Genomic DNA, 12,462 nt, shown 5'->3' on the forward strand with positions numbered 1-12,462 from the left:
CTGAACAACCTTTATGTTTCACAAAAGGTTCTTTGTGGAACAAAAAGGTTCTTTAGATTTTAAAAAGGTAAGAAAGAGATGGTTCTATAAAGATCCTTTGACTGAATGGTTCATTGTGGAACCAAAAATGGTTCTTCTATGGCATTGCTGTGAATAACCCTTTAAAGCACCTTTATTTTTAAGAGTATACATGGACCTGGTCAGTGAGTTTCTCAACACATTTGTTGGTTTTGAGGTCAGAAATCAAAGGTGTAAGCCTTCAGAACATCGTTCCCATCCACTGACTCCACAGAGCCCACAATACTCGAGTAATCACAGGCAACGTTGGTGAATGCTCTGGAAATACATATAAAAAGGTCAGTTTATCTGTTAAAACATGTTGCATGTAAAAATCAACCGACATTTTAGGCGCTAATGCTGTACCTGGATCTTGTGTGGGAGCCTCCGAGCAAATGAAACTGGCTCTCAAGTGTGAGCCCATGTTCTGGATCATTTCTCCAGGTGAGTATCCTGAGAGACAGGTCACGAGATGCTGTCACCACCCGAAAACTGTCCTGCAAGATTATAGCACAATTAATTTTTATGAGTGGAACCATTCGCAGGCAGACTTTTGATATTGAACGGTCCAACAGCTTACCACACAAAGAGCAGTGATTGGCTGTAAATGGTCTTCAAAACTAGCGACAAGTTCTCCTTTAAATGTGTAGACCTTTAGATGGTTTCCATCTGTAACTAGAAGAGTGCTGCTGCCTCTCGCCTCAAGAATGGAGTCTGAACGATGGCTAAGCGCCACCTGAAAAGAGGCTACTTGCTGAGCTAAAAAGGAAAAGCATGGCATTCTCAATCAGTAAATATTACTGTATCGTAAAATACTATCATGTATTTGTAGGTGTGAACGAAGAAATAAGAAAGCAATAGATTTTTAGGGCCAACCTTGTGTTTCCTTTTTGTATTTGGATTCTTTCATGGTCAGGTCAAAGACTGAGATTGTTTTGTTGCTGAAGAGGCCGTCAGAATGGATGACTGCGAGCCGTGAAGGTTGAGACGGGAGAAACACAGCGGCACAACAGCCCGTGACTGGAAGACTATGACACAGACTGTCCTCATCTTCAGCAGGAAAACAAACACTCTCACTGTAGAAAACCTCCCCAAACACACACCAGATGTCATTCATGTTAAAATAACATAAAACTAAGACCTTGTGTTGATTTTATATAATTAAAAATTACATATGCACCATTATGTTTTACAAAATTTGAGACTGAATGTATATGAAAATGTAAAAAGGTGTAACCTATGGCATGTTAGCTTACTTATTAAAATAAATTTTAAAATATCACATGAAAAAAGGAAGGAAAGGAGGAAAAGTGAGGCCAAGTATGGTGACCCATACTAGGAATTTGTGCTCTGCATTTAACCATCCAAGTGCACACACACAGTAGTGAACACACACCCGGAGCAGTGCGCAGCCATTGCTGGTTGGGAGTACAGTGCCTTGCTCAAGGGACTCACCTCAGTCGTGGTATTGAGGATGAAGAGAGTGCTGTTTATTCACCTTCCCCGCCGACAATCCCTGCCGGACCTGAGACTCGAACCCGCAACCTTTGGGTTACAAGTCCGACTCTCTAACCATTAGGCCACGGCTGCCCCATAATAGGTTATATTAGAGTTATCTCAATGTAAAATTGTATTTGTTTCTGCAATATTCGTCAGAACATATGCTGAAGACACCTGTTTTCTAAATAATCTTTGACAAATTAGGTAAAAAAAAAATTTTTAAACCATTTTATTATACTAAACTAGATGATTACATTTTATTCCACATTACTTTTCCTTTATGTAATTATATTTTTATGAAAAATACTGCCAAAGGCCATTTATTGCACATTTGGACCATATGGATGTGTTTTATTTTTTATTTTTTGTGTCCATATGGTTTAATTAAATATAAAAGGGATGCATTTTCAAAATAAATGTGCAATAAATGGCCTTTGGCTGTAGAAGCAACATGGTCAGTATTTATCATAAGAAATATAATTATATACAGGAAAATTAACGTGGCATAAAATGTGATGTGATGTTTTAAAAAATTTAACAAAACTTAAATTTTGTAACAAAATAATAGTAAAAAAAAAAAATCCTGTTTATTAATGTTTACTCCATATTTGTGCAGTTTTCGTAGGATTTACGCTATTTTTTAAATATATATATATATATATATATAAATTATTAAATAAATTTAAATAAATATTTTTAATAGGTTTATATGCAAAAACAGCTTTTTATGTAAAATTCACTTTATAAAATACCCACATTTTTTGGAAAATGCTGTTTTAAAAGTAAAAACTAGATGGCTGCAGAGCACTACCATTTACTAATCGCTATTTGACCAACAATAAGATATCTTTTCACAAGTTTTTTTCAGTTGAGTTCATGTCTACATATTATGAAATCACAATTATAACAATAAAAAATACTTTTTGTCAAAGTTTAGCATTTTTTGTACTGAAACAAAAGAAACAAAAAGTTCTATTGCATATTGAGTAGCAGTACACAAAATGAACATAAGAATGCAACAACATCTGTTTTTTTTTTTTTTTTTAATTTGACAAATTATAAGAGAGCAGTTTTTATGGTCTCCAAATGTAGTCCTGTGTATTTAAAAATATATAGATATGAACTCAACTGAAAAAAAAAAAATGGAGAAAAGATATCTTTCAGGTGGTCAAATGACAAAAAGCATATAGTGGAGCTCTGCAGCCACCTACTGGTAAAAGTATTTTTTTTTTTTTACGTTTAAAACTGGATTTTCCAAAAGATGGGCAAAAATCTCACACTAAACCATGTGAAATTATCCATTTTATCCCCATGAATGAAAGTTAGACATGTGGGTTTTTTTTAAAGTGAATTTGACAAAAAAAGTCAGTTTTTGTATACAAACCTATAAGAAATATTATTTATTAAATTTATTTATATATATTATATATATATATATATATATATATATATATATATATATATATATATATCCTAAATCCTCCAAAAACTGCACACATGAGGAGTAAAACATTATTAAACAGGAAAATAACATTTATTTTTTCCCTATTATTTTATTACAAAATTGCACGAATGAACGCGAGTATTTTTTTTTTCACACTAACATAAAATCATGCTATCATTCCAATTTAATTTTTTATTTGTAGATAAAGATAGTGTTGACTGATGTACAAAGTCTCATACCATTTGGACAAAGGGAACATTTTCTTTTTCATTTAAGCAAACGTCATTCGGTGTCCAGAAATCCACCGAGGACCGCATAAGGGTTAATAAGGGTTACATGCCATCTAGGAGGATAAAATATTTATATTTTCTCATTCTTTGGTGGTTACACCATTGGACGTTTTCATGTATATACAGTCTTTTTGTAAAAAATGGTGCATATGTCATTTTTAATTTCATAAAATCAAGATAAACATGCAGTGTACATTTTAAAATACCTGATGCATGCTTTTAAAACAAGTGTTTTTAATTTCTCATCTTGCCAACCCCTTTTTGTCACTGACCCATAAATCACATGATAGTTTTATCTTGAAAGGTTTATATTGTTTTATTTCTGGAACGGCCTACTGCTGTGGACTAAAATCAGTTTTGGGGCCGTTTGGCTTACCTTTGGGCTCAAGTCAAACTTTTCTTTGGAGGCAGCGAGTATCCATTTTTTATCCGGTGATGAGCGGAGGAGGTTTAAACTGAAGGAGTCGCACACCATGTGTCTCGAGACTTCAGACAGCTCAGGGCAAGTCAAGACAACCAGAGACCCTAGAACAGTTCCCACCTAAAAAATAAAAGATTTTCAATTAAGCCGGCAGAACATATTACACATTCACTGTGTAAATACACATTTAAAGGAGTAGTTCACTTTCAGAACAAGAATTTACAGATAATGTACTCACCCCCTTGTCATCCAAGATGTTCATGTCTTTCTTTCTTCAGTCGTCAGGAAATTATGTTTTTTGAGTAAAACATTTCAGGATTTCTCTCCATATAATGGACTTCTATGGTGCCCCTGAGTTTGAACTTCCAAAATGCAGCTTCAAAGGGCTCTAAACAATCACAGCCGAGGAAAAAAAAGAGTCTTATCTAGCAAAACAATGTTGTTGTTTTTTTTTTTAATTCAATTTATATACTTTTTAACCTCAAATGCTCAAGTTCAAACTCAGGGGCACCATAGAAGTCCACTATATGGAGAGAAATCCTGAAATGTTTTCCTCAAAAAACACCATTTCTTTACGACTGAAGAAAGAAAGACATGAACATCTTGGATGACAAGGGGGTGAGTACATTATCTGCACATTCTTGTTCTAAAAGTGAACTACTCCTTTAAGAAAGAAGTCTGTTTATACATTATAGCCTACCATGAGAAAAGAGCTGTCTTTGTTGCTGAATGACAATAGTGTGGTCTTAGAGAATCCAGAATTAAAGCAGGCCAACTCCTCTCCAGTCGCACCCTTCCAGGTTTTGATTGTTCCTGTGCTGTCAGAAGTGACAACAACGGACTGCAGTGGATCAACTATGATGTCCTGCATGGGGCTCTGAGCAGGACTTGACCATAAATTAACGCCCTGCATGAAAAATTAAAATGACATTGGATGATTCTGTCTGATTTTGCGGTGAAATATGTCCCTGGCACACATGAAGAAGAAATCGAATGATCAGGGGTGGGATCAAGTCAGAAGTAAGTCTCGAGTCTTTGCATTCAAGTCCCAAGTCAAGACGGGGAAGACCAAGTCCTCAACTTTAAGCTTTAAATCCTAAACAAGTCACTAGTGCTGTTTGCCCAAATTAGTGTAAATGTACTGTATTAATTAATACAGTACATTTAAAGTCAACAATAATCTATAGTAGCTATAGCTATAATTATAAAAGATAGGTTATAGTAATTAGCGGTGTTTCATTGAGGAATTAATCATTGTTTGTGAACAAATATAGGACTAATTGAACGAATAATTAATTTTAAGTCCACCGTTTCATTTGTTAACAATTCAGTGATTTTAATGAATCAGTTGAGACAAATATTTGTGACCCTGGACCACAAAACCAGTCTTAAGTAGCAGGGGTCTATTTGTAGCAATAGCCAAAAATACATTGTATGGGTCAAAATTATTATTTCTTTTATGCCAAAAATCATTAGGATATTAAGTAAAGATCATGTTCCATGAAGATATTTTGTAAATGTTCTACCATAAATATATAAAAACTTGATTTTTGATTAGTAATATGCATTGCTAAAAACTTCATTTGGACAACTTTTAAAGGCGATTTTCTTAATATTTAGATTTTTTTGCACCCTCAGATTCCAGGTTTTCAAATAGTTGTATCTCAGACAAACATTGTCCTATTTACTCAGCTTTCAGATGACGCAAGAATCTCAATTTCGACAAATTTACACTTATGACTGGTTTTGTTGTCCAGGGTCACATTTAATAACTTGCAAATACGTAATACAGACATTCATTTATTGTGAATTCATCCGTTTTCTGAAAGACATAAAAGTGAGGGCTGGTAAACAAGAAGAACAGAGTGAACTTTATATGCAGGCTACATATTTCACGTGTTTGATGTGAAAAAAATCTAATTATGTTTGAAAGGTTTAGCCAATTATTAGGCTACTGCTGTTTTAATATACACTAGTGTTTCTTCTTCTTATTATTATTATAAGTGGTTTATAGCGATTATGTGTAATTTAAATGTCTAAAACATTAAATAACCTAAACATTATGTGGATAAAAACAATACAAGCACTCACTTAGCTAATCATACCAGTGTGATCATATGCTTTAGTAACCAGGCTATATTGATCAGAACTCAGTTTTTTTTTTTAGAAGGTAGGCCTTAAAGACTTGCCGAGTCACAGGGTTCAAGTCAAAGTCAAGTATCGAGTCATTGCCATCAAAGTCTAAGTCCAGTTGCAAGTCTTCTTTGATTATGTCAAGTCACAAGTCATCAAATTTGGGACTCGAGTCCACAACTCTGCTAATGATACCTTGTGAATGTCCCATGCTTTAACTGTGCCGTCTGTAGACGCACTGCAGACAACTGGTGTCTGCTTCCAAACATCTGAGCAGCTGTCATTTCCAACCAGATATGCCAAACCAACAACCCTGCCTATGGAATCAAAGAAAAATTAATCAAGACAAAATTAACTGAGCAGAATTTAAAACAGCTCCTGATATTATTTCTATCAGCATTTTAGCTATACAGGTGCTGGTCATATAATTAGAATATCTTCAAAAAGTTGATTTCACTAATTCCATTCAAGAAGTGAAACTTGTATAATGTATACATTCATTCCACACAGACTGATATATTTCAAGTGTTTATTTCTTTTAACTTTGATGATTATTACTGATAATTAAGGAAAACCCCAATTCAGTATCTCAGAAAATTAGAATATTACTTAAGACCAACACAAAGAAAGGATTTTTAGAAATCTTGGCCAACTGAAAAGTATGAACAAAAAGTATGAGCATGTACAGCACTCAATACTTAGTTGGGGCTCCTTTTGCCTGAATTACTGCAGCAATGCGGCGTGGCATGGAGTCGATCAGTCTGTGGCACTGCTCAGGTGTTATGAGAGCCCAGGTTGCTCTGATAGTGGCCTTCAGCTCTTCTGAATTATTGGGTCTGGCATATCGCATCTTCCTCTTCACAATACCCCATAGATTTTCTTAAAATTAAAGATTAAAAAGTATATAAGTTGTAAATGTTTTTAGAAAATAACCCAGCGTGTTGCTAGATAAGACCTTTTTTTCCTTGGCTGGGATCGTTTAGAGCCCTTCGAACCTACATTTAAACTGCATTTTTGGAATTTCAAACTCAGGGGCACCATAGAAGTCCACTATATGGAGAGAAATCCTGAAAATGCTTTCCTCAAAAAACACCATTTCTTATACAGCTGTGTTGACCATGGACCTCAGAAAACACAGTGGACCAACACCAGCAGATGACATGGCACCCCAAACCATCACTGACTGTGGACACTTTACACTGGACCTCAAGCAACGTGGATTCTGTGCCTCTCCTCTCTTCCTCCAGACTCTGGGACCCTGATTTCCAAAGGAAATGCAAAATTTACTTTCATCAGAGAACATAACTTTGGACCACTCAGCAGCAGTCCAGTCCTTTTTGTCATCTGACGCTGTCTGTTGTTCAAGAGTGGCTTGACACAAGGAATGCGACAGCTGAAACCCATGTCTTGCATACGTCTGTGTGTAGTGGTTCTTGAAGCACTGACTCCCCCACATTTTTGAATGGGTTTTGTTTCACAATTCTCTCCAGGGTGCGGATATCCCTATTGCTTGTACACTACCACATCTCTATTAATGTGCTTGGACACAGAGCTCTGTGAACAGCCAGCCTCTTTTGCAATGACCTTTTGTGTCTTGCCCTCCTTGTGCAAGGTGTCAATGGTCGTCTTTTGGACAACTGTCAAATCAGCAGTCTTCCCCATGATTGTGTAGCCTACAGAACTAGACCGAGAGACCCTTAAAGGCCTTTGCAGGTGTTTTGAGTTAATTAGCTGATTAGAGTGTGGCACCAGGTGTCTTCAACACTGAACCTTTTCACAATATTCTAATTTTCTGAGATACTGAATTGGGGTTTTCATTAGTTGTCAGTTATAATCATCAAAATTAAAAAAGAAATAAACACTTGAAATATAGCAGTCTGTGTGGAATGAATGTATACACTATACAAGTTTCACAAGATATTCTAATTTTGTGACCAGCACCTGTATGTTTGCTGAGCTCTTGAGGATTGGGATGAGATCACTTGCCTTTATGGCCTCTTAGGCTTTTGCAGGTGTAGTCTGCAGAAGACCTGCCTGTTTTCATCTTTATCTCTAAGTGAGAACGGCGCAGGTAATAAGTCTTCCAAGAGTGTGATCCCGTGTTCGAGAGAAGCTGGGAAACATTGCAGAAACTCCATCTCTGCAGACACATTCTCCTACACAAGGATTTGTTCTTGAGTATCTCATCAGAAAATCAGGGAAATCATTAGATCGTGGTGTAAAGCACAAGATAAAAAGTAATAATCAGCTCTTTGAGTCAAGTTAAGTCAAGTGACCTTTATTTATACAGCGCTTTTAACAATACAGGTTGTGTCAAAGCAACTTCACAGTATTAAACAGGACAATAGTGTGTCAATAATGCAGTATTGTAAACAATCAATTTTCAGTTAAAGGCAGTTCATCTTCAACATCATAAGATAAATGCATTTCGCCTGTATAGATTTAAATGTAATTTTACTGTTTAATGACTTACCTCCACAACCATGGTGTTTCTGCAGCATGATACCATTCCTAAACAAAAAGTGTATTTTCATGCACTTTATAACAAGGTCCTAATGTCTGACCACTAGTAAAAAATGCTTATATTTTTCTTAAAAACAAAACAAACTTCAAATTTATTTTCATATTGTAATATTTTATATATTTAACATTTTAACATTTTATTCTAACATTTAATTGTGTGTTTTCAATTCAATGTCCATTTTGTTTGTCCAAGTTTGTCAGTGTCAATATTCAGGCATTATTTTATGTTAATCTAGCAGAATAAAGGACTATTTGACAACCTTACGAAAAAGAAGTTTATTCAAGTGTGCTATTAGTGTACTTTTTTTAAAACTAAAAATAGGAAACTATACTTTCAGTCTACTTTTTATGTACTTGTCAGAAATGTGCTTTATATACTTCTCAGAAATATACTTAAAATGACATTTAAGAATACTTGGCTTATATAAAAAGTCTAAGTATACTTGAGCTATACTTCGAATCCGTGTTTTCATTGTTATACGCTAGGGGCGCTATTACACATCTTCTGTACAGAATTTCTAAAACACAAGTGAAGTAGAAATCGAAACAACAGATGCTTCCACATGTAATCTAACACAATGATCAGACATAACACAGCATCAAAACCATAGATATGGACAACTGTGTAATGTTATGAAATAAAATGTCGACCCATGAAGAGGAAATAATCACTGTCAAGCTTTGGGGTGTTGATCAACTCCATCTACGTTTGGATTATCATAGTCTTTTTTAGCTTTTTGTTCAAAAAGTTATTTATTTATTATTTGTTTATGAAACTTACCCACATTCAAGTGTTTATAAACAAACAATGCATGAAGCTAGAAAAAAAATGTTTTTGTTTACAAGCAGATACTCTGTCCCTTTTCTTTCTTTTGATATTAATATACCAAAATATATACAAATTAATACCTAAAAAGAGATATAGTAGTATACTTATAGTATGATGTAAAGTTCACTTAAAGAAAACTTACGAGTACTTGTAGTATAAAACTACTAAACAAGTAGTTTACTGAGACTATACTTCAAAGTGTACTAAAAATGAATAAAAAGTATTTAATAAACTATCAGTATACCTCTAAATTCACTTTTAGTATACTTGCAGTACAAACTGAAAACATACACTGCAAAAAATGCTTTTCTTACTTAGATTTTTTTGTCTTGTTTTCAGCCAAAATATCTAAACATTCTTAAATCAAGAAGCATTTTCTAGACGTGTAAAAAATATTGTCTGGTTTTCAGAAAAAACAAGCCAAAATTAAGTGTTTTTGCTTGAAACAAGTAAAATAATCTGCCAACGGGGTAAGAAAAATAATCTTGTTTTCTGTTTGAAATAAAAAAATTTTTTCTTACCCCACTGGCAGATTATTTAGCTTGTTCTAACCAAAAAAAATCACTTAATTTTGGCTTGTTTTTTTCAGAAAACAAGAAAATTTTTACTTGTCTAGAAAATCTGTCTTGATTTAAGAATTTTCTGATCTTTGGCTGGAAACCAGACAAAAAATTCAAGTAAGAAATGCATTTTTTGCAGTGTAGATGTAAACTAGTTTATTTAAAGTTTACTACTGTTATTCTTTTTGCTAAGGGAACCTTTGCATCACTAATAGGTTTCAATCACAACTCAGGTTTTTATTTTTTTATTTCAGAGAGAGAGAGAGAGAGAGAGAGAGAGAGAGAGAGAGAGAGAGAGAGAGAGAGAGAGAGAGAGGTGTCAAAAGACGGAACAATTATAGTGATGTATTATTATACTTTTACTAGATTATTAGTAAACAAGAAGCGGCAGGTTTATAAATGGAGCCGACGCCCACTGATATATGAATCCTCATTCACTGTCGTTATCTGCGTCGCTTACCTTACAAACTGTGGATGCTCTGATTAAATCTTCATCCTGAAGAAGTGAGAAAACGCTGATCAGACAGTCCAGAGGTAAACTTTGGCACATCTCCATTTCTAGCGTTATCACAGTAAGAGCCGCTGCGCTGTCGCCTATCTGTCCTTTCAGTTTCGTGGTGACGTCATGAATGATGACGCGGACAGCCTACGGAACAGCCTCAGGGACAAACTTTACGGAGTTTTCATAAACAGGCTGGCTGCGTCCGAAATCGCCTACTCAATGAGTAGGTACTTAATTTCAATAAGTACCTACTTAACGAGCACTAAAAGAGTAGGTACTATACAGCCAGATCTCCTTAAGTATGAATGCGATCCGGATCTCATCCGCCATGTTGACGTTATCATGTGACCTACGACGTTATCACAAGCGCAACAATTTAAAAGATATGACCGACAGGTGCCCTAACACCTGATTCCATCAGCAGCTTGCATTGCGACTTGTTTGGTATCTGCAACTTCAACAAAAATGTTTGCAATATCTGCACAACAGTCTGCACAAAGGAGACGTCAGGCAGCCACTAGAAGATCTCGTCTTTGGAGAAGACTGGTTTTATATTCTAAGTGTAAGTACAAATTCTTAAAAATTAACATTTACCACTATAATATAATATTGATTGCACTATAATATTAATAATTTTATTACATTTTCTTACTGAAAATTGTTTAAAATAAGCAAAATGTAGTTTTTAATTGTATTGTCATGACATTTTATGCATGAATGGTAGACAAATGCAGCCAGTCTGAATACATCAATTTTTAATCAAGCAATCAATTAATGCATGAATAAAATAATTTATATTTAATTGGCAATGATAGGATGAATTAAAAGGAATAAACGTTACGAATAATAAGTGAAAAACACATGAAACAAATCTTTATTCAAATGTATCATTCTAACAAATTTTAACATATTTACAGGTGGTCAACCCCACGTCTTACTGCCATCTGAACAGAGCTGTGCCAATTCTGCAGCTGTTTTTTGATGAAGCAGCTGACCACCGTGTCCATCTTCGCCTATCTTTGCCGTCCATCATGTCCCTCATTGGTGCACTCAGACTGGAATCTGGCCATGGATGGGAGACAGACATCGAGGTGCTTGTCTTCCTCTATTGGTTGGCCCATGCTGCATCCTACAGGATGGTAGCACAGACCTTCGATATCCGTAAGTCCTGTCAGGCAATCATGGGAATTTTAAGGAGGGTGATTTGCTTTCCAACCGGTGATGACCTGGAGGCAGTGGGAGTAGGATTTGCACAGCTGGCTGGGTCACCAGCATTCAGCAGGGCAGTTGGTGCAATAGACGGCTGTCAAATCCGGATAAAACCTCCAGCTAATAACTCCCACTGTAATTACAACAGGAAGCTGTTTCATTCGATCCAACTCCAGGCCATCACTGATCACCGTGGTAAATTCCTTGATGTCTTTGTGGGATATCCTGGGTCTGTGCATGATGCCAGGGTGCTGAGGAACAGCCCTGTGTACTCGGGCAGCCTGTACCCACCACCAGGCAAGTGCATCCTTGGGGATGGTGGCTATCCTTGTCTGAGGGCACCGATCTGCCTCATCACCCCTTACGGAGAGCCTGTACAGAACCCTGTGCAGGCTTGTTTCAACAACAAGCACTCCCGTGCCCGTAACATCGTTGAGAGGGCTTTCGGGATGATGAAGACACGCTGGCACTCGATTTTCTTCAAGGCCTTAGAGGTGAGCCCTGCCTTCGTGCCTGAAGTGGTCGCGTGCTGTGCTGTGCTTCATAATCTCGCTCTTCTCAATGGTGACATCATTGAGGCAGAGGATGAGGAAGACCATGACGACGGCCCCCCTGAACCCCACAACCCTCAGGCAAGAGTGGGAGAAGATGTGCAGAACAACCTGGCTGCTGCGGTGTCTGCTCCAAACATCTGTGTGCCTGCTCTCCATGAGCATGATTATCTGTAAAACATTTAAAAGGATTAAACATGAATTACAAAACATGTCAGCATTTTATGTTTACAGTTACATGTTTATTGCGATCAGTTACATGCGATCTCTGCAGCCATCACCACCAGTGTCTTTATGCAAGCCACTTTACTCCAGGTTGCTTCTGGGTCATTGTCCCTGTAATAAATGCATTGTAAATCATTTTGGATCAAAGCATCTGCCAAATGCATAAATGTAAATAAATGTAATTTATTTTTGTAAAGCTTTTTTAATTTTCTCTGGTA

General features: G+C 36.0%; 1 protein-coding gene across 1 annotated transcript; it reads right to left on the bottom strand.

The window, feature by feature from the left end:
• Positions 1-199: 199 nt before the first annotated feature.
• Positions 200-10,558, bottom strand: fbxw12 (F-box and WD repeat domain containing 12). Its single transcript, XM_073822628.1, has 10 exons — positions 10,218-10,558; positions 8,319-8,356; positions 7,828-8,001; positions 6,041-6,158; positions 4,413-4,619; positions 3,668-3,832; positions 934-1,144; positions 638-816; positions 424-554; positions 200-336 (listed from the first exon to the last, which is right to left on the bottom strand). The coding sequence occupies exons 1-10, from the start codon at positions 10,311-10,313 to the stop codon at positions 237-239; spliced, it is 1,419 nt and encodes a 472-aa protein (XP_073678729.1). The 5' UTR covers positions 10,314-10,558; the 3' UTR covers positions 200-236.
• Between the last annotated feature and the right edge of the window lie 1,904 nt (positions 10,559-12,462).

The sequence above is a fragment of the Garra rufa genome, chromosome 18, assembly GCF_049309525.1.
Source record: "Garra rufa chromosome 18, GarRuf1.0, whole genome shotgun sequence".
Taxonomy (NCBI): Eukaryota; Metazoa; Chordata; class Actinopteri; order Cypriniformes; family Cyprinidae; genus Garra; species Garra rufa.

Bases quoted from the DNA above. Each gene is read 5' to 3' on its own strand.
- fbxw12 (XM_073822628.1), bottom strand. From the start codon at position 10,313: ATGGAGATGTGCCAAAGTTTACCTCTGGACTGTCTGATCAGCGTTTTC. The intron at 6,159-7,827 runs GTGATCTCATCC...TTCCATAGGCAG, and splicing joins CTAAGAGGCCATAAAGGCAA to GGTTGTTGGTTTGGCATATC. The intron at 3,833-4,412 runs GTAGGCTATAAT...TTTATTTTTTAG, and splicing joins AAGACAGCTCTTTTCTCATG to GTGGGAACTGTTCTAGGGTC.